The sequence below is a fragment of the Cervus canadensis genome, chromosome 7 (assembly GCF_019320065.1).
Source record: "Cervus canadensis isolate Bull #8, Minnesota chromosome 7, ASM1932006v1, whole genome shotgun sequence".
Lineage (NCBI taxonomy): Eukaryota > Metazoa > Chordata > Mammalia > Artiodactyla > Cervidae > Cervus > Cervus canadensis.
Window position 1 is genome coordinate 89,877,860 of NC_057392.1, and position 19,768 is coordinate 89,897,627.

General features: G+C 45.2%; 1 protein-coding gene across 2 annotated transcripts in view; it reads left to right on the plus strand.

Annotated features, from left to right (window-relative positions):
* The window catches only part of CLRN1 (clarin 1), a 44,716-nt gene extending 25,748 nt beyond the window's left edge, over positions 1-18,968 (plus strand). The window contains exons 2-5 of one of the 2 annotated variants that reach the window (XM_043474153.1): positions 1,171-1,350; positions 6,035-6,065; positions 6,991-7,001; positions 18,650-18,915. In XM_043474153.1, coding sequence (XP_043330088.1) covers positions 1,171-1,350; positions 6,035-6,065; positions 6,991-7,001; positions 18,650-18,915 — 488 coding nt within the window. Of the gene's footprint in view, positions 1-1,170; positions 1,351-6,034; positions 6,066-6,990; positions 7,002-18,649 lie in introns of both variants that reach the window. The other variant, XM_043474152.1, reaches the window with a different exon arrangement.
* The last annotated feature ends 800 nt before the right edge of the window (positions 18,969-19,768 follow it).

Consider the following 19,768-nt stretch of genomic DNA (forward strand, 5'->3'; position numbering starts at 1 on the left):
AAGGGACTCTCAAGAGTCTTCTCTAACACCACAGTTCAAAAGCATCAATTTTTCAGTGCTCAGCTTTCTTCACAGTCCAACTCTCACATCCACACATGACCACTGGAAAAACCATAGCCTTGACCAGACAGACCTTTGTTGGCAAAGTAATGTCTCTGCTTTTTAATATGCTATCTAGACCAGCCCAGGTTCAAGGGGACTGAGGAATAAATTCTACCTCTAATAGGGGAAGTAACATATATGTAAAAAGAGGCAAGGACTTGATGGGGGCCTTCTTTGGCAATAAACTATCACATTCATTTATTTATCTGTTATTTAGCTATCAACTCCTGTTAGGTTATAAACTCCAAAAGACAACAGGGACCTTGTCTTATTTTATGGTTCTATTTCCAGCACCTAGAACAACGTTTGGCACACAGTAGATGTTCAATAAATCAGGTTTGTAGATCAAACTAAATTTATCCAGATTGGTTTTGCCTGGTTTGCTGATGCTAAGCAAGCTGATGCCTTACCAGATAAGACAAATGCTACATTTATAAAGTATTTCATTTCCTCTGCAAACAAGAAAAACTTGCCCTGAACACAAATCTAGAAATAGATTTGGCATGTTTTCTAAATGGAAAATATTTCTTGTATCACCAGAAATTATTTTCCCACAGTTTGTGCTACATCAAAATATTGAAGTCGACTGAAAATACCCCATTCTTTAATCTTGGTGTGGACTAGATTTTCTTTTTTTTGTAGCAAAGGAAGTATAAAAATCTCCTGATGGTTGAACTCTCCCAGTTCTGAAAATGTCATTACAAGTTTAGATTGATTTAAAAAAAAAAAAAAAAAAGGCTACTGAGAAATGTCCTTAAAAGTTTGGTCATCAAAATGTATAGCTTTTGGTTATAAGACTAGCATTTGTTTATTTAAGTAATTACATATGACCAAGGGCAAAAAAAAATCCCTCAAATTTTCCCCACTGCTAGTTTTTACTGGTGAGTTCTATAAAATAATACCATGTTTAAACCTTTTTGTAAATCCCTTGTAAATGAGTAAGTGAGAATGTATTCATCTGAAGGATTTTAGTGATTGTTGAAATGAAAAAAGAGGGATTTAATCTTTTAAATTACACTTGCAGATGACCACTGATGAAATTCCTCCCAATCTTTGTTTTGTCTTCAGTTTTCCCAGATTTGCTCAAAGCTATCCCAGTCAGTATTCACGTCAATGTCATCCTCTTCTCCACGATCCTTATCGTTTTAACCCTGGTGGGGACAGCCTTCTTCATGTACAATGCTTTTGGTAAGCCCTTTGAAACTCTGCATGGTCCACTGGGGTTGTATCTCTTGAGCTTCATTTCAGGTGAGTACAAAATTCTACCTCTGAAGACAAATGGGCTCGTCAGTGTACAAAACATATACCTACCCAAATGTAAAATGACAGTACATATATGTGTGTTCACTGTGGCAGTATTTATGAGAGCAAAAGGTGGAGAAAAGTATAATTATCCAACAAGAGGGGAGACAACAAATTCCTTACGGTAGTCTATCCAACTAGCTGGCATCAAATCGTTTTAAAGAAGATGTAATCAAAAGAGCAAATGCTCATATCAAAAAGTGGAAAAAGCAGTATATAAGATTTTATAAAGATAAACTTAATTTGATTTCCTATATAAATATAGAGAATGTATACATATATTGTATATAGACTCTCCATATATATAGCCCCATCCCCCACATATATATATATATATAGAGAGAGACAGTCTATTCTGTTGGTGGTAATCTCTGAGCAGTAAAATTATGAGTGGTTTTCATTTTTCTCATACTTTTTAATATGTCCAAATGTTCGGTAATGTGCATGTATCTATTCATAATCAGAAAACTAAATACAAGCCATAAAAAAAGAGTAAAGAGCCAGTGTACCCCCACACATGAATTGCCATATTCAGGCCTATAGGGACTTTGTGTAGCCTAAGTAGGTGTATCTGAACAAGTAAAACTCTAAACCCAGAAATTAGTTCATCAATAAACATCCTACTCAATAACCAAGGCTGATGGGAGACAATATAAAACCAGTTCATGCCACAGGGTGCTTCCAATATATTTACAAGGAAGAGAAAGATACAGATGAGAAAATCAAAAGAGTCTAGCTCATATGCACCGCTCTTCCATGGGAGGTCTCTGACTTCACTCCACTCCAAAGTCGCAGAGACTCGGTGTTTGTCCCGTCTCCAGGAAGCGAGTAATTTTATTAGTGACTTCACAGAGAGACCAGAGAGAAGACAGGTCACACTAGCGAGTGCTGAACTGAAGATCCATATTAGACTTTCCTTCTCCCCTGCAGCCTGCCCTTTGGCTGCCAGCTCCCCCTCCAAGCCCCCAGCTCCCAGCTCCCAGCCCCCAGGCCCCCGGGCCCCTTCTCTCTCCTGACACCACCCCCTTCTCCCCACACAATTCAACTCTGGTCACCCACTTGCACGGCTCCTTTATCAGACAAACCCGTGCAGTTAACCGACGCGCACTCACCTTGGAAGGCAGGACTCCAGCCTCTGTCTATGATAACCTGAGCAGTTTGCTACCGCCCTGGACCCTTGGGCTTTTTAATCAATAGAAATTGCTCAGAGGCCAGAGGAGGCATCCAGGCAAGGCTTTATGGGGACTTGTGCCGAAGCATGCGGGAGTAAAGAGATGTAACAGATGCCCTTGCTTTCTCCCTGAGTTTACGGGGCACTGGCTCCTTAAATGGGATGAGGATTGGGCGGGGGGAGGCGGATCTGTGGGTCAGGCTGGAGAGGTGGTCTAAGTGCTCTTCCCACCCCCTCGGGGGGCTGCGTGCAGCGGTCATGAGGGGTACCCTGCTTTTGTTCCCTGCAACTCAGAAGCGGCAGCTGAGCTTTGGCCTTTTCTTATCTTACTGTTCATAATTTGCCACAACTGCCCATGCATGCAGTGATTTTTAGTCCCTTAGAGTTTCTCCACAGCCTGTCTCTCAAAGAGATATTTGTCCAGGCACAAACACTCTAGTAAAATGTCCTGGGTCTCAGCCTGTCTCAACTTCTTGGGGTCTTAACCCCTTTCAACATGCGTGTGTGTGTGTTCCTCAGGTAAGAACACTAGAGTGGGTTGCCGGGGGATCTTCCCAATTCAGGGATCGAACTCAGGTCCCTTGTACTACAGGCAGATTCTTTACCACCGAGCCACCTGGGAAGCCCCTTACCCCCTCTACATCTTGCTAATCAGATTATTTATCCAACTGAAGTAGTTCTCTCTAGTAAGAGTTCTGCTAAGATAGCTTCCATATTTTTCACAAGTAAACAATACAGTTTCAATTGGGCAGCAATGATTACCCTATGACAGCAATGTCTAAGTCCTTCCCATCTTTGGTACCTTCACAAAAGCCTCCAGCATGGGGCTCTGCACACAGTAAGCAATTCAGTACATATCCATGGACTTGGCATAAGCAAGTCCAGAACGAGGTGTGAAGCTGGTCACGTACAGGTCAGAGACATCAGAATTCGAATGGGACAGAATTAGCAGAGGAGGCCCGTAGAGGGGGTGGGACAGGCTCCGGAGAGACAGGACAGAACCATGTAAAGAGAAGCCAAGGCCTCTGCAATCAGGGCTGAGGAGCAAGAGCACGGGTTCAAGGTGCAGACAGACAGACAGACAAAGACAATGATTCATCCCAAGGGAAGGCCAGGTTAAAAGTGGGTATTGGGGTTACTTCACCCCCACCCAACACAGCAAACCAAACTGGCGGATCTGGATGGTGTGCTATTTTAGTGGAACTCCTTGCATCAGACAAGGGCCAAGTAGACCACAGGATATATACTACCTTATCAGAGGGAATATAATGTTCGGCAGTGGTTCTTCAAGTTGAGGCCCCAGACCAGCACCAGCTGCATCACCTGGGAACTTGATAGAAAAGCAAATTGTCTGACTTCACCCCAGACCTCCTGAATCAGACACTCTGGAGTGGAGCCCAGCAATCTGTGTTTTAGCAAGCCCTCCAGGTGACTCGCAACTTCCCAGGTGGCACAGCGGTAAAGAATCTGCCCGCCCGTGCAGGAGACACAAAAGACTGGGTTCGATCCCCTGGATTGTAGAGATGGCAACCTGCGCCAGTATTCTTGCCATGGACAGAGGAGCCTGGCGGGCCACAGTCCATGGAGTGCCAAAGAGTTGGACATGACGGAGCATGCACGCCAGGTGAGTCTGCCGAAAGCTCAGGTTTGAGAACCAGGGCTATAGGGAGTTGATTACGCAGACGCTGCAGGACTAACAGAAGGGGGGCCCGGAGGTGGCGATGTCAGAAAGCAGCGGCCATCCCGCGGGCGCAGAGAACCCAGGGAAGAGTTGAGGGTTACCATAACCTTGAGGCTGGAGGAGAGGCCCCAGGGCGCTGGGTCTCAGCCCTCTGAGGAGGTGGCACTGTCCCTTGAGGAGACGGCACTCTCGTGCGACACCAGGGCGCAGCTCTGGGAGTGTGGAAAGAGCCTGGGAACTCCCCAGTTGCTGCCTGGAAAAGCGCTAGCCCAGGACAAGACCAGCCAGACCTCACTTCCCGGCCTGCTGGCCTCCGCTGTGGGCAGGGCAGGAGGCAGCCAACAAGGCAGAACCCGAGTGTGGGGAGTCTGGAGCCAGCGTCACAGCGGAGAGGAAGGAACAGTCGGTCTGATGCCAATCAGGTGGCGCGGCTATCTCACACTCCAGCTTCTGAATGAAACCTGAGAACGACCCATTCGGGAGACCCATTATTTGACAGTTCTAACGGGCAACCGAACTAACGGTATTTGAAAAGCAGGATGAGTCAGAAGGATGCAGAATTTAATCCAAGTCCCAATTCTTATCTCAGCTTTTGGCCAAGTCCAATCCAAAGAAAGCCTAAGCACAGAAATATATGCGGGAACACAGGCCCTGTGCTTATACTGTATCGGATTTATCCTTGAACTTATTGCAAAGGCAGGTGCTCAATGAAGTTTTGTGGATGAGGGAAGGACGAGAGGTAGAATGGAATGAACCAGCTACAGACCGGCCTCTGGCAGAGGATAAAGGCTCCGTGTTGCCAGATTATCTGTTTTCTTAAAGTCACAAATTCTTATTTTTCAATGGGATTTATTTTTTTATTTACATTTTGGCCCAACCATGAGGTATGTGGGATCTTAGTTCCCAAAACAGGGATTGAAGCCGTGCCCCCTGCATTGGAAATGCAGAGCCTTATTAATCATTGGACCACCAGGGAAGTCCCCAATTTCTTATTTTGAAATGCCAAAATTTTCAACAATTTTTAAAAAACTGTGCATGACAACCAAACATGTGTGACGGTCAGACGGACTGACACTTTGTGACCTCTAGAGGTGACAGGCCATTCTTGAATCACAGACTGACTATTCCATCCTGTTTGGTCTACCTACCTATAGGACCCGGAAGTCCCGGGAGGCGTGGAAAAGTTTCTCTAAAGAGATAACAGTCTCCGCGACTCCCAGGTTTAACCCCCACTCATGGACAGGTGGGGATTTCACAGCCCTTACCACAGACACTCAGAATGTGAACCAATGGAGCATACACTCAGAGGCGGGAGCCTGTCCTGGGGGAGGGGTCCCTTAGGCCCTAGGGTGCAGGGATGGGGGTGGGGCGGTGGGGGTCACACATCAATAGAGACCCCTCCCCCGGGCAGCTCCCTTCCGCTGAGTGTCCGCTGAGTCTCTACCCAGGTGGCCTCCCTCACAGCAAGCAGAGAAAAGCTGCTTCCTCCCTTGTTTTCTTCTCCTCTCGCTCACCCTGGCTTCCCCAGGATCCCCCCCTCCCTTCCCTGCGCTATGTCACTCCAGGGCTGTTTCTTCGGCTGTCCACCTCCCTGCTGGGTGGGAACCCCAGCCTTGGCATCCCGAGGTGTGAAGACAGGAGAAGGGGAGGGGAAAGAGCTCTTCCTGCTTGTCTGTCTGGGACCTTGCATGCTGCCTGGAGTAACAATGCTCTGAGCATCTCCTGGTGTGTCCCGATGCACTGCATGCCAGACGCTCTGGGGAGAGAAGGAGAGGGAGCCAAGCTCTGGGTGAGGCCAGCAACGGTGCAGTCACCACAGCTTGCTTGTCTTTACGGCCCAGTATCCTGTTGCCATCCTGGACCAGAAGTGCCTCCCACTTCTCACGGCCTCCAGTGTGGCTCACGATCCTCGGTCTCCTATTATCATTCTCTCATGAAACCACCCAAGTCAGTTAATTTGCTTTTTCTCATCTTGTCAATTATAACCTAGATTTGAGATATAACACTAGGTTTCCTAATGGTCTCCCATGGTGCATTTTGGGGCTTCCCAGGAAGGGCCAGTGGTAAAGAACCAACCTGCCAATGCAGGAGATAGAAGAGACACAGGTTAGATCCCTGGGTTGGGAAGATTCCCTGGAGGAGGGCACGGCAACCCACTCCAGTATCCTTGCCTGGAGATTCTCATGGACAGAGGGGCCTGGCCGGCTACAATCCATAGGGTCGCAAAGGGTCAGACATGACTGAAGCGATTTAACACACATGCATAGTGCATTTTGGACAGTGATTCTCTTCCTGGATGGTGTATTAGAATCGCCAGAAGAAAGTTCTAAACATACTGGGACTTCCCTGGTGGTCCAGTGGTTAAGACTCCACCTTCCAATAAAGCGGATGCAGGTTCGATCTCTGGTTGGCAACTAAGAACCCACATGCCTCAGGGCCAACAAGAGAAGCCCACATCCTGCAACTACTGAACCTGTGAACCCATGCTCCGCAACAATAGGGGCCCACGCACGGCTGTGAGAAGCCCTTTCACCACAACTAGAAAAAGTCTGCATGCCACAATGAAGACTCAGAGCAACCAAAATTTAAAAAAAAAAAAAGAGTTCCAAATAAACAAATGCTGGATCCAACACCGCACTAATTAAATTGGAATCTCTGGGGGTGGAGCCTGGGCACTGGTCTTTTTAAAGATTTCTAAAGCAGAGACATTACTTTACAACAAAGGTCCATCTAGTCAAAGCTATGGTTTTTCCAGTGGTCATGTATGGATGTGAGAATTGGACTATAAAGAAAGCTGAGCACCGAAGAATTGATGCTTTTGAACTGTGGTGTTGGCGAAGACTCTTGAGAGTCCCTTGGACTGCGAGGAGATCAAACCAGTCAATCGTAAAAGAAATCAGTCCTGAATACTGAGATGCTGAAGCTGAAACTCCAATACTTTGGCCACCTAATGCAAAGAACTGATTCACTGGAAAAGACCCTGCTGCTGGGAAAGACTGAAGGTGGGAGGAGAAGGGGACGACAGAGGATGAGATGGTTGGATGGCATCACTGACTCGATGGACATGAGTTTGAGAAAGCTCCAGGAGTTGGTGATGGACAGGGAAGCCTGGTGTACCGCAGTCCACGGGGTTGCAAAGAGTTGGACACGACTGAGCGACGGAACTGAACTGAACAGTTGATTCTAATGTGTGCCCAGTGTCAAGAACCACTGATTCAGGTGCACATGTTTCATTTATTCAACAAACCCTGACTGGGTGCTGCCATGGACCAGCCATTATGAGTGGGTGCTGGTGTTACCACAATTCACAGGCATACCGTCCTGCCCTCATGGAGTCAACCATCTAGTGGGAGGTTCAACAGAAGTGTACACAGGGAATGAAAGCTCACAATAATCACCATAAAGGTGATAAACAGACTGCCATGATGGAGAATGAAGGGGAGGGGAGATCAACTCTTAATACGGTGGTTGGCAAAGGCTTCTCCAGGTAGCTGAGTTCTAAAGATAAAAAGCTGAGAACCCTCAGAGAATTTCCCAAGGAGAGGAGAAAACACACAGGAGGAGATGCGAGGGGAAGAGGCCAGCTTGCTGTAGTCACTGAAAGAAGGCCCATGTGGCTGGAGGGTAGGCAGTGAGGGGAAAATGGCCAAAAAAAAAAAAAAAAGAAAGAAAATTAGAGAGATCAGCTAACATCAGTTAATGTCAGACCTCAAAAGCCACCGTACGTCTTCTAGAATTGATTCTAATTGCACAGAGAAGCTTTTTTGAAAGGCCTTAAGAAGCTATCTGATAGCTGATTTACCGTTTAAGAAATGTCTGGTGAAAAACTAGGCTATTGCATTGGAGATGGAGAGAGGTGAATGGATTCTAAAAACATTTTGAAAGTAGATCCAAAATGTTTTGCAGGCAGCTTAAGCAATTGGTAGACAGTGGTGGCATTAACCAAGATGAATAAGTTGGGGGAGGAACAGGCTTAGAGTTCAGGGCAAAAAAGTGGTGGGGAGAGGAACTTAGCATTAGAAATCAAGAGTTCTACTTAGGTCCCATCAAGTTAGAGATCCTATGAGATGTTCAAGAGGACATGTCAAGCAGACCATCAGATATATGAGTCTGAAACTCAGAAAAGAGGTCTAGACAAAAGACATAAATTTAGGAGTTGTCAAGATATACATATGATTCAAAGCAATGAAAATGGATGAGATCATCTAGAAAGAGAGTGTAGATACAGAAAAATTGGCCTAGGGCCAATCCCATCAGTTAATTTTGGGGTTGAGAAGAAGGAGGAGCCAGGAAAGGACACTGACCAGGTGTGTCTGGAGAAGAAGAAGGAAAACCAGGAGATGTGGTTTCCTGGAGGCTATGAGATGGGGAAGCTTCAAGGGTACAGGTCAACAACAGAAAACCAACACACAGTCACCAAAGCGGGAAGGTAGGAGGGGGGAGGGATAGATTAGGAGTCATGATGAGCAGATACTAACCATGTATAAAATAGACAAACTATCTTTATCAAATATAAAACTATACATATAAAACCATATATAGAATAGATAAACCGCAAGGTCCTACTGTATAGTACAGGGAACTATAGTCAAAATCCTGTAATAAATCATAATGGGAAAGAATATGAAAAAGACTATATACGAATACACACACACACACACATAACTGAATTACTTTGCTATACACTAGGAGCTAACACTGGCTCAGACAGTAAAGAATTGGCCTGCAATGTGGGAGACCTGGGTGGGGAAGACTCCCTGGAGGAGAACATGGCAATCCATTCCAGTATTCTTGCCTGGAGAATCCCCATGGACAAAGGAGCCTGGCGGGCTGCAGTCCATGGATCACAAAGAGTTGGACATGACTGAATGACTAAGCATAGACAGGAACTAACACAACATTGTAAATCAACTACACTTTAATTGAAAGTTAAAAAAAAAAACAAAACAGTACAGGTCACCAGTGAGCTTTGTGAAAAGGAGGCCACCTACAAGAGTCAATGAGAGGGAGGTGAGTGTGGCCAGGGAAGGCAGAATGGGGAAAACAAGGTGAAAAAAAAACTTCCTTCAAGGTTCATAATATAGTAGGAAAGAGATAAATGTACTCAAATAAAGGAGATAGAGAAATAGAGGGAACCCAAACAGAAGCAGTGGAGTATGGAAGCAACTAGACCCATAAGCTTCACACTGGAGAACTGACTATATGAGTGTGTATGCCTTTTCTATATTCCATTCAAGAAATTTTCCAATTGATGATAGAGACTCTAATTCCCATGTGCCTGTAAGAAAGCAGGTTACATGGAAGACTTGCCAAGGACCCACGGTAGAATATCCTAGGCAATTCAGTGAATATTCTCTGAGGATGCTATAAAATGTATTGATTCATGCCTTCCAGAGGTGATGAAAACCACCAAAATGTGGATTTACCGCAAATTGTACTTATTGTATCTTCTCTTATATGCAGCACCATGTTTGAGTTACACCAAGCAAGGTAAACAACGAAAATACTGCTTTCAGTATAGGGGATGCTCCTAATATGGGAGTAATTAATTAGGATAATTGTAACCATGGCATGGAACATTAATAAGCACAGTCATATATAAAATATGAAGACAGGAAAATAAAGAACAGTACAGAAATAGAAAGATGCTTATGTCACAGATCGTTTCAGGATTAATAATATCCGGGCCTCTCTAACAAGTCTGTGTGTGCACATGTGTGTGTGTGTGTTTGGGTGTGTGAGTGCCAACTCAGTTGCTCAGTTGTGTCTGACTCTTTGTGACCCTATGAACTGTAGCCTGCCAGGCTCCTCTGTTCATGGAATTTTCTAGGCAAGAATATTGGAGTGGGTTGCCATTTCCCACTCCGGGGGATCTTCCCAACTCAGGGATTGAACCCAAATCTCCTGCAACTCCTGCATTGGCAGGCAGATTCTTTACCACTAGCGCCATATGGGAAGCCCTGTAATAAGTCTAGGGCATATTATTCTGCAACTGTCAGTTCAAAAACCAACTGCAACTTATTTCCACATCAATCCTTATGGAGGAGCTGTTGTTCAGGGTCTGAGAAATAAATCAAGGATGTCCAGGCATCAAAGCTACAGAACCTGAGGAAGGAAAGGATTGGTTGTAAGAAAAGTCAGTGATAAAAATACTCCACTACTCAGCATAAACTTTGGAAGGAGACCACGGGAGGGAGAGAAGTAATATTAGCCAGTCTGTCATGGCAATGGGCAAGGAGTTTTGTTTAGATGTGCAGGGTACCATCTGAAGGGCCAGAATCACAGTGAGGGGACTGCATTCTAGGTCATGCATGGTAAGGATGCAGTAGAAAGACTGTTTAGATCACTTAGCACAGGGCCTGGCTATGTGTGATCTCCTGCAAGGAGACCCTCAATCTTGTCCTAACACAATTGCAAAAAGACTCCTGTCTGTTCAGAATGGTCACTTGTGTCTTCCCTCTGTTTCATTTGTGTTTAAGTTTTTTATTTTGGCTGCACTGGATCTTCATTGCAGTGTGTGGGCTCTTCACTGCAGTACAGAGGTTGCGGCATATGGACTTAGTTGTCCCAAGGCATGTGAGATCTTAGTTCCCCGACTGGGGATCGAACCCACATCCACTGCACTGGCAGGCAGATTCTTAACCACTGGACCACCAGGGAAGCCCCACCCTCTGTTTCATATAGAGCCAAAACCTAAGTCCTTCCTACAACTTTCAAAGCAGCGCTTGCTCTGCCCACCGCAGAAACCACACACATGCCTCATGTCTTACTCCTCTCTGCCTGGTCTTCTTCCAAAGCCACCTGGTTCCTCTGCGCTCACTGTTCCTTCTGTTTGAAATGCTCCTCCCCTCAAATACCTGTCTTCTCACTCCCCAGCTTCATCAAGAGGCACTGACATGTCATCTTCTCTCTGAGACCTCCCCTGGCCATCTCTCTTTTCTGCTTTACTCTATTCTCCTTGGTACACATCACACTCTGAGAAACTACAGAATGGACTTACTTATTTTGTTATTGCCTCTCTCTCCATTCTCACCACCACTAAGACACATCTCCCATCAAGATAGGAATTTTCATCTGCTTTTGTGGGAGTCGGGATACTAAGATATAGAAGACAGTATCTTATTTATTTTTTGGCCATGCCACGTGACATGTGGGATCTTCGTTCTGTGACCAGGGACCAAACCCATGTCCCCTGCATTGGAAGTGCAGAGTCTTAACCGTTGGACCACCAGGGAAGTTCCTCATCTGCTTTTTCAGTGCTGTATCTCCAGTACCTAGAATAGTTCACTAAGCATCCAGTAAGTATTTGTTGAATAAATGAATAAAACAGAAGCAGCTCTAAACATTTTCTAGTAACAAATGACCATCTCCTTTTCTGAAAATCAATTTGGATTAGATAAACATGGTGTTTTAAGACCATTTCTTCTTGGCATGAATCATTCTCACTCACGTGACATTTGCAAAACTTCACTTAGATATGGGCTCTGCAACTCTCTGTGACAGAAAACATACATTACAGAAGAACAGGGAAAGCTGAAACACACTGGTGTTATGAGCACTGAAGAACTGATGCTTTTGAACTGTGGAGCTGGGGAAGACTCTTGAGAGTCTCTTGGACTGCAAGGAGATCAAACCAGTCACTCCTAAAGGAAATCAACTCTGAATATTCATTGGAAGGACTGATGCTGAGGCTGAAGCCCCAATACTTTGGCCACCTATTGCAAAGAGCCAAGTCAGTGGAAAAGACTCTGATGCTGGGGAACATTGAAGGTAGGAGGAGAAGGGGGTGACAGAGGATGAGATGGTTGCATGGCATCACCAACTCAATGGATGTGAGTTTGAGCAAACCTTGGGAGATAGTGAAGGACAGAGAAGCCTGGTGGGCTTCAGTCCATGGGGTCGCAAAGGGTCGGACAAGACTGAGCAACGGAAAAACAGCAACTGGTATTATAACTTCATCCACACCTGCTATTTAGAAACACATGACCAAATGGTAACCTCGATCTACTCTTAGGGATTAGCTGGCCTTACTAGTCTAGATGGTAGCCGTTGGTCTCTAAAGTAGTCTGGAACTGGAGCAGTTTCCTTTTGGGGAAGAAATCATGGCCAGAGATCTCACCAATGACACTGCTTTTCTAGTGAAATCACATAATTTCACGGAAAATTAGCACTGACACCTGAAAAGTTGTGGTTATCCTACCACTGTGTATCATCTCTTAAGTCTCCTTAAAGAAGGAAATTTTCAATTTATCATGCTGTAGAGGAAATGGAATGCCTCTAAGAGTTGCCATTGCAGGGACGGAAAACTTTTCTCCCTTCCCTTCCAGGTTCTTTGCCTGGCCTCCTAATTAAATTGATTAAGGCAGATTAACAAGAAAAGACCAAATTTAATTTCGTACTGGAGCTCATAAAACATGAGACTTGAAGAACTGACCCACGCAGGCAGCCTTTCCACCTTTCAGACAAAGAAACAATAAGTTTGTGAAAAATTAACAAGACTAAGTGGCTGGGGCTTGGGGTAGTAAATCGGTGAAGAACTTACAAGTTTTGTTTAGACAGCCATCTTGGCCCTGAATTCTCCATCTCTGGGGATAAGGATGTCTTCTACCCTCCAGGTGCAGAGAGGGTACCCTTCAAGTGCGCAACTTATTTCCTGATTTCAGGGAGACAGAGGAGGGTCAGAGTGTCTTTCTTGTACTAGCTGTTTCTTATGTAACTTAAATTCAAAATAGTCAATATGTTGAAGTGGGATAATTTAGGGTGGCAAATCCTGACCCCAATTATCATCTCTAAAAGCATTTAAAGATGACGTGTTAGTTTTTTGGAAATCTTGGCCGTTGCTTTAAATGAATTGAAATTCTAATTTACTATTTCCCAAATGCAATCTTAGTGATAATAGAATGTTTCAGAGTTGGGGTTTTGTTTTATTTTTTCACCTTTGAGGGAACATTTCCACCAGACTCCCATGGATCCTGGCAGGATGTTCCCACCCCTGAGAGCACAGTCAACCTTAGGGGTCACCAAGGGATGAAGAAGCAGTGTTCCTGTGGGCTGTGACCTTCATTCCCTATATCGCAAGGACTGGAGGAGAGAGAGATGTCCAATCCTGCAGCCCCAGACAGCTGCCAGAGGGGAGCCCTGAGTGTGCAGTGTCTAGTACATGACACATGTTTGTTAATTGACTGATAATTCATGGTGTGACAGCCTTATAACTCGGCTATCCTATTCAGTTAGAAATTAACCGAGTAATCAAAGTCATTAAAAGGAGAAGGGGGAGGAAAAAAACCACTATGGTATCAGCCAGATGGTGGGGAAATCAAACATGTGAAAGGAAAATGGCTCGTCTTTGAGTAAGACCCTGGCAGAAAAACCTCAGTCCTATGCCTGGTTATAGTCTAAATCCCAGCTTGAGCAAGGCGTGTTGGGTTTTCCTATATCTGCTTACTCTAATCTTGTGAGCAGGGGCAGTGTTGGTCAGATAGACAGACAGACAGCAGTGTTGGGGTGGGAACTGAAATGGCCCCAGCTGAGTTTGGGCTCTTGGGGGGACACACAAGTAACTGGGCAAAGAAAGAAGGAAGCGCGCAGGCATGATCCTAACCTCTGCGAGGCTGTGGGCAACAGCATGAATGAAAGTCCACACACCACGTGTCTAAACAGTTCAGAGTTGTAAGCTAAACTATTCAATCAAACATATTCTATCCTTCTCCCTTGACAAATAAGGTCCTGGAAGCAAGATGCAAATTAGAATACTCTTTTAAAAAAAATAATATTCTCTCATAATTAAAAAAATTTATTTATTTGGCTGTGCCTGGTCTTAGCTGCAGCGTGTTGGATCTAGTTCCCTGACCAGGAATTGAACCCAGGCTCCCCGCATTGGGAGTGTGGAGTCTTAGCCACTGGACAACCAGGGAAGTCCCAAATTTAGAATTCTCGAGCTCTGGAAATTCTGCACCTGAATGTGGCAAAGGGAGGCATGCCAACCCCTGTCTCTTCGCTTCTCTTCCCGTGACTGGTTCCATCCACACTGTAAAGGGCTTCAAGCAAGCACATGTGAACACTCTGCCGTGTATCCAACCTCTGACCATGCCTGCCAAACAGCTGTTTTTTTCCTTGGCCACTCTCAGGCCTCGGAGCTGTATAGTACCTGCCACAAAACCCACCCCTGGGGAGATGGACCCTGAGAAGACACTCATGCCAGCTCAGGAAGAGTGCTCGGGGCTGTATGCGGAGAAAATTCTTGAGTCCCAGGAGTACCGTCTTCAAGGCAAGTAGATGGGGAAACAATGGAAAGTGACAGACTTTATTTTCTTGGGCTCCAAAATCACTGCATGAAATTAAAAGACGCTTGTTCCTTGGAAGGAAAGCTATGACAAACCTAGACAGCATATTAAAAAGCAGAGACATCGCTTTGCCAAGAAAGATCTGTATAGTCAAAGCTATGCTTTTTCCAGCAGTCATGTACAGATGTGAGAGTTGGACCATAAAGAAAGCTGAGCACCGAAGAATTGATGCTTTTGAACTGTAGAGTTGGAGAAGATTCTTCAGAGTCCCTTGGACTGCAAGGAGATCAAACCAGTCAATCCTAAAGGAAATTAGCCTTGAATATTCATTGGAAGGACTGATGCTGAAGCTCCAATACTTGGGCTACCTGATGCAAAGAGCCAGCTCATTAGAAAAGATCCTGAAGCTAGGAAAGATTGGAGGCAGGAAGAGAAAGGTCTGACAGAGGATGAGATGGTTGGATGGCATCATCAACTCAATGGACATGAGTTTGAGCAAACTCTGGGAGATAGTGAAGGACAGGAAAGCCTGGCATGCTGCAGCCCATGGGGTTGCAGAGTCGGACACGACTTAGTGACTGAACAACAGCAAGAGTATAGTCTAGAATGCAGTCAAGGACTCTAGACGGACCCATTCCACTGACATCAAGGATTCCTCCCCTCATGGGGGAGCGGTATCAACAGGAGAGAGAGAGCAGGACCCTCTGAATATGGCGCCCATAGCAGGAACCCCCTTATTGGAGTCTAAGGGCCAAACTGGAAACATGTGAACCCTGTTCTTGTCATCACTCACACCTATTCTTGTCCCATACACCCCTCTCTCCATGTCCCCAGCAGCCACGCCAAGAAGAGAAACTCTTCTTGGGTATCTTTTGTTCCATAAGCCATAAATAGCTATCAGTGGCCCCATATTTCTTTTAGAGACGGGGGAAGAGAAGCAAAAATGTCCCAAGTTCACACTGAGTGGTTTCCCTCCGTGTGTCTTAGCATCACTGAGGGGTTGGCAGAGACTCAGGCTGGGTTTCCATGCTCTGACTCTGAAATGACCAAGTCTACTTCACGGATAACTCCTGAATCCAGAGCGAAATCATAGACCATCCTCTTAACGACTACAGCGTGTTTTGGGAGCTTGCAGGCTTGAAGTATTAGCTCCAGCAAAGGGCTGTTGGTTTTAGGATACCCCAGCAACACTGATTTTAAGAATTTGAAATGTGGTCTCACTATGATGCACCTTTAAAATATTTAACACTTTGAAAAAGGAAACCGAGCTTGAATTTTTCTTTCAAGCACTAAGGATATACAGTGTTTCACTTCTATCTGAAATTCACCATCTCCTCACACAAAGAAGGTTCTCATGGTAAAAGCAATGGCATTTTCTCCACAATTTTCAAATAAAAGATAAAGAGAAAACAGCATTGCAGCCTCTTTGTCAGCTTGAACAATAAAGGAATAATAGTTTTGCCAGTGGGGAGCTCTGGTTTTAAGCTCAGAATACAAAAGTAGGCTGACAATTTTTACAAAGGAATATTCCCCGAGGCTCGTGGGAAGTGAAGTTTCTAGAAAATTATATCATTTGATTATTTGGGGGTGTATGATGGCGAGGAGCAAGCTGGTGGGGCCAGTCCTCAGTGAAATTCTAATAGAAGAAATGGAATTTCACTTTTCCGGTTCACTCCCGCCCCCAACCCCACTCTACCAACCCAAACCCAGCCTTTGGGAAAGGAATGGGGCCAACATTTGCATGTTAGCACCTCAGCTCTGGAACGTTCTCCCCACACAGTCCAGCCTCCCTTTGCTAACTTTTCCTACAGCTACTTCCAAAGAACCTTCTAGGAAGCTGCCCACCTTCTCAGGTATAGCCACCCACACCTCCCTTTACTATAACGCTCACTGTGATAGGTTTAGAACAGTTTTATCTGAGTTCCCTGCCCAATTATACTCTGTTAGAGCAGAAACCACCATATGCCTTTTCTTTAATGTTGAAAGCTCCACCACTATTCCCATGCTTGGCCCATCAATAAGTCTCACTGAATAAAGGATTGAGTGAATTAATGAATGGGAATTTAAGCCACTATGTTGCTGCTCTTGGGACATCTGAATTAACTGTCATTGAAGGCAAAAGCACTTATTCCTCTTCAAGGAGTCACCAATCTAATGCGACAGCATGTGGAAGAACCAGGCACTATAATACACTCTCCAGGGTAGCCTGACTGATGGAGTCAGGGGGTTTCGGTGTGTGGTAGAGCGCAGTACAGAGAAGGAACTGGCCCCCACTCCAGTGTTCTTGCCTGGAGAATCCTAGGGACAGGGGAGCCTGGTAGGCTGCAGTCCTTGGGGTCGCTAGGAGTTGGACACGACTGAGCGACTTCACTTTCACTTTTCACTTTCATGCATTGGAGAAGGAAACGGTAACCCACTCCAGTGCTCTTGCCTGGAGAATCCTAGGGACAGGGGAGCCTGGTGGGCTGCCGTCTATGGGGTCGCACAGAGTCGGACACGACTGAAGCGACTTAGCAGCAGCAGAGTGCAGTAAGGGATGATGGTTAAGATTTGCAAGACAAAAAGAATACATAAACACCGGAGGAATAGCGACCAATTAGTAAGTATTTCTCTGTGACAAGTCTAAGATCAAGTGTTAATCTTGAATCATCTATCGTATCCACATTTTACAGTCAAGGAAGTGGAGACTGGGAGGTTAAAACTGACTTTTGGGACTTCTCTGGTGGTCCCGTGGTTAAGACTCTGAACTTCCACTGCAGGGGGTGCAGGTTTGGTCCCTGATCAGGGAACTAAGATCCCACATGCAGCACTGAGTGACCAAATAAATAAAATGTAAAATGGAACTACTTTCATATAACAAAAGGGAGATTCAGAGTGTGAAACCAAATTGTTTAAATCAAAGTCAGAAAACCATTTCAGCAAGTCTGCTTTTACCTAGCAACCTGTCATGACGACCTGGGATCATATGGGATGCATCTGTAGCTGTGGCTCTCCATGGTGCCCCTGACTCTGCCCCCCTTGCCACGTGCTTCTGCCCCCCTGTGCCACCCACCCCTCTGGGGGGCTCCCTTCCTCCATCCTCAGGGGAGAGGGCCTGAGTTTTCAGGCACCACTGAATATGATGTGCCCCTGTCCTGCAGAGAGCTCCAGGCCATAGTCACACCATTTAAAAGTAGATTAGGCTACCAATGAGTAATAAATGAGAGGAAAATAATAATAGTGGATTAAACAAAATAAATACCTGTTATTCTGTCCTGTAAAAACCTACAAGTTGAAGTCCAGGGCTGGTCTGGTGACTCCCAGTATCTGATATCCAAGATTCCTCCTTTCCTATTTTTCCATAACACATGGCTTCCATTTCTAAGGCCACATTGCCCAAAATGGTGCTCCAGCCATTGCATACATATTTCAGCTACAGGAAGGACAACAGGGAAAGAAAGTGCAGGCCCCTCATGCTGCACACTTCAAGGAAACTTTTCTAGCCCCACATTCCAGCCTCCCTCAACCAACGTAGTCTTTGTTCAAGGCAGCCACGTGCCTAGGTAAGAATCTTGAGTTCTGCTACCAACAAGGAGAACAGACACTGTCCACCTCAACATGTTAGACACGGCTGCCTTTGTGCGGGGACACCTCTGGGCAGCTGTGGTCAGGTGGGAGCCGGAGGAGGGGAAGGAGAAAGCTTTCTGCCCTTTCACAAGGGGGCTAGATGACAACTATTTCTCGTATGTGGCCTGTGAATTACAGAGAAATGTGTTCTCTTGAAGTCACACCATCGCAGTGGTTGCGGTGTAGCCTGATTCCACCACTGTGCTTTTAAGGTGCCCAGCAACTCAGCCTCTCTTCACGCAAAGTGGAACATCTCCTAGTTTTTGTAAGACTGGCTCAGTTCTACCCTGCAACAAGTCTTCTCACTCAGAGCCATAACCCAGGCGCTACCACCCGTTGTTGGAGAATCAGGCTCATGATTACAAATTTGAAGTATGTTTTTTCAGAAGAATGCAAATGAGATGGTGGGAAAGGCTTTCTTTAGTTTGCACCTAAACCCTCTTCCTTGTCCCTTACAATCAGGAAATAGTTGTCCCAGAACGTTGTTTGTTCTTTCTCTTGCAGGTTCCTGTGGCTGTCTTGTCATGATATTGTTTGCTTCTGAAGTGAAAATCCACCACCTCTCAGAAAAAATTGCAAATTATAAGGAAGGGACTTACGCCTACAAAACACAAAGTGAAAAATATACCACCTCCTTCTGGGTGGTTTTCATTTGCTTTTTTGTTCATTTTCTGAATGGGCTTCTAATACGACTTGCTGGATTTCAGTTCCCTTTTGCGAAATCTAAAGACACGGAAACAACTAATGTAGCCTCAGACCTAATGTACTGATAGGCAAACATGTCTGTCATGCTCACAGTGAGAGAGCGGGCCAGCTCTGGTCACTTGGCTGTGGTTAATTTTGCTCAACCTTTTAGATGCACAGATTAAAGCACCAAAGCCTATGTGATAATATATACAAACCGGATGCTAAGGACACAGGCCAGAAATGAAGAGGAGCTGAAGAAAGGCTTCAGAAGGTTGTTTAACCTGGTGGGAAATTGCTTCCCCTGGCTAGTTGCGACAGTTGGCTAGAATGAACAAACCATCACTCCACATCCATACCAGAGTGCAAAATGCCTGCTCTGTCAGGAAGAAATCAAGAGGCATGAGGAATTTTAAAACAAACAAATACTATTTCTGATAATATCCACACATTTGTTGCCACAGATACCAGAAGACGGAGTTGGAATCGCTTTCCTAAAATGATACTGCATTAATTGAGCAATGCTAAGTATAGCGGGCACTTTTTAAAAAGTCATTCAAAGCACTGTCTTATTTTCATGCCTGTTAGTCAAAATGTGTAAAAGTCTAAAACGGAAAAAGAAGAAACACAGTACTTTCAACAGACATAATTGCTGGGACCACTGGGGAATCATGAAAAATTATTCTTCCTAGTAAATTCATTGCAAAATGGCTCATTGGAGCTGTTGCTTTCAACTTTTTAGTGTCTTAAGCCCTAAGTCCCACTTAATGAAAATCATATTACGTTCGGAATTATGACGGGGTCACTGTCATCTCGGGCTGTGGTCTGTCACAAAGCATGACCCAAGCTGACTTTTTTCCCTCAGTTACCCATGAAGTTGGTCTGTTGCTGACCAGAGGCCACGGCTGAACCTAGAACTGACCGTTCGCCTGTCTCCCG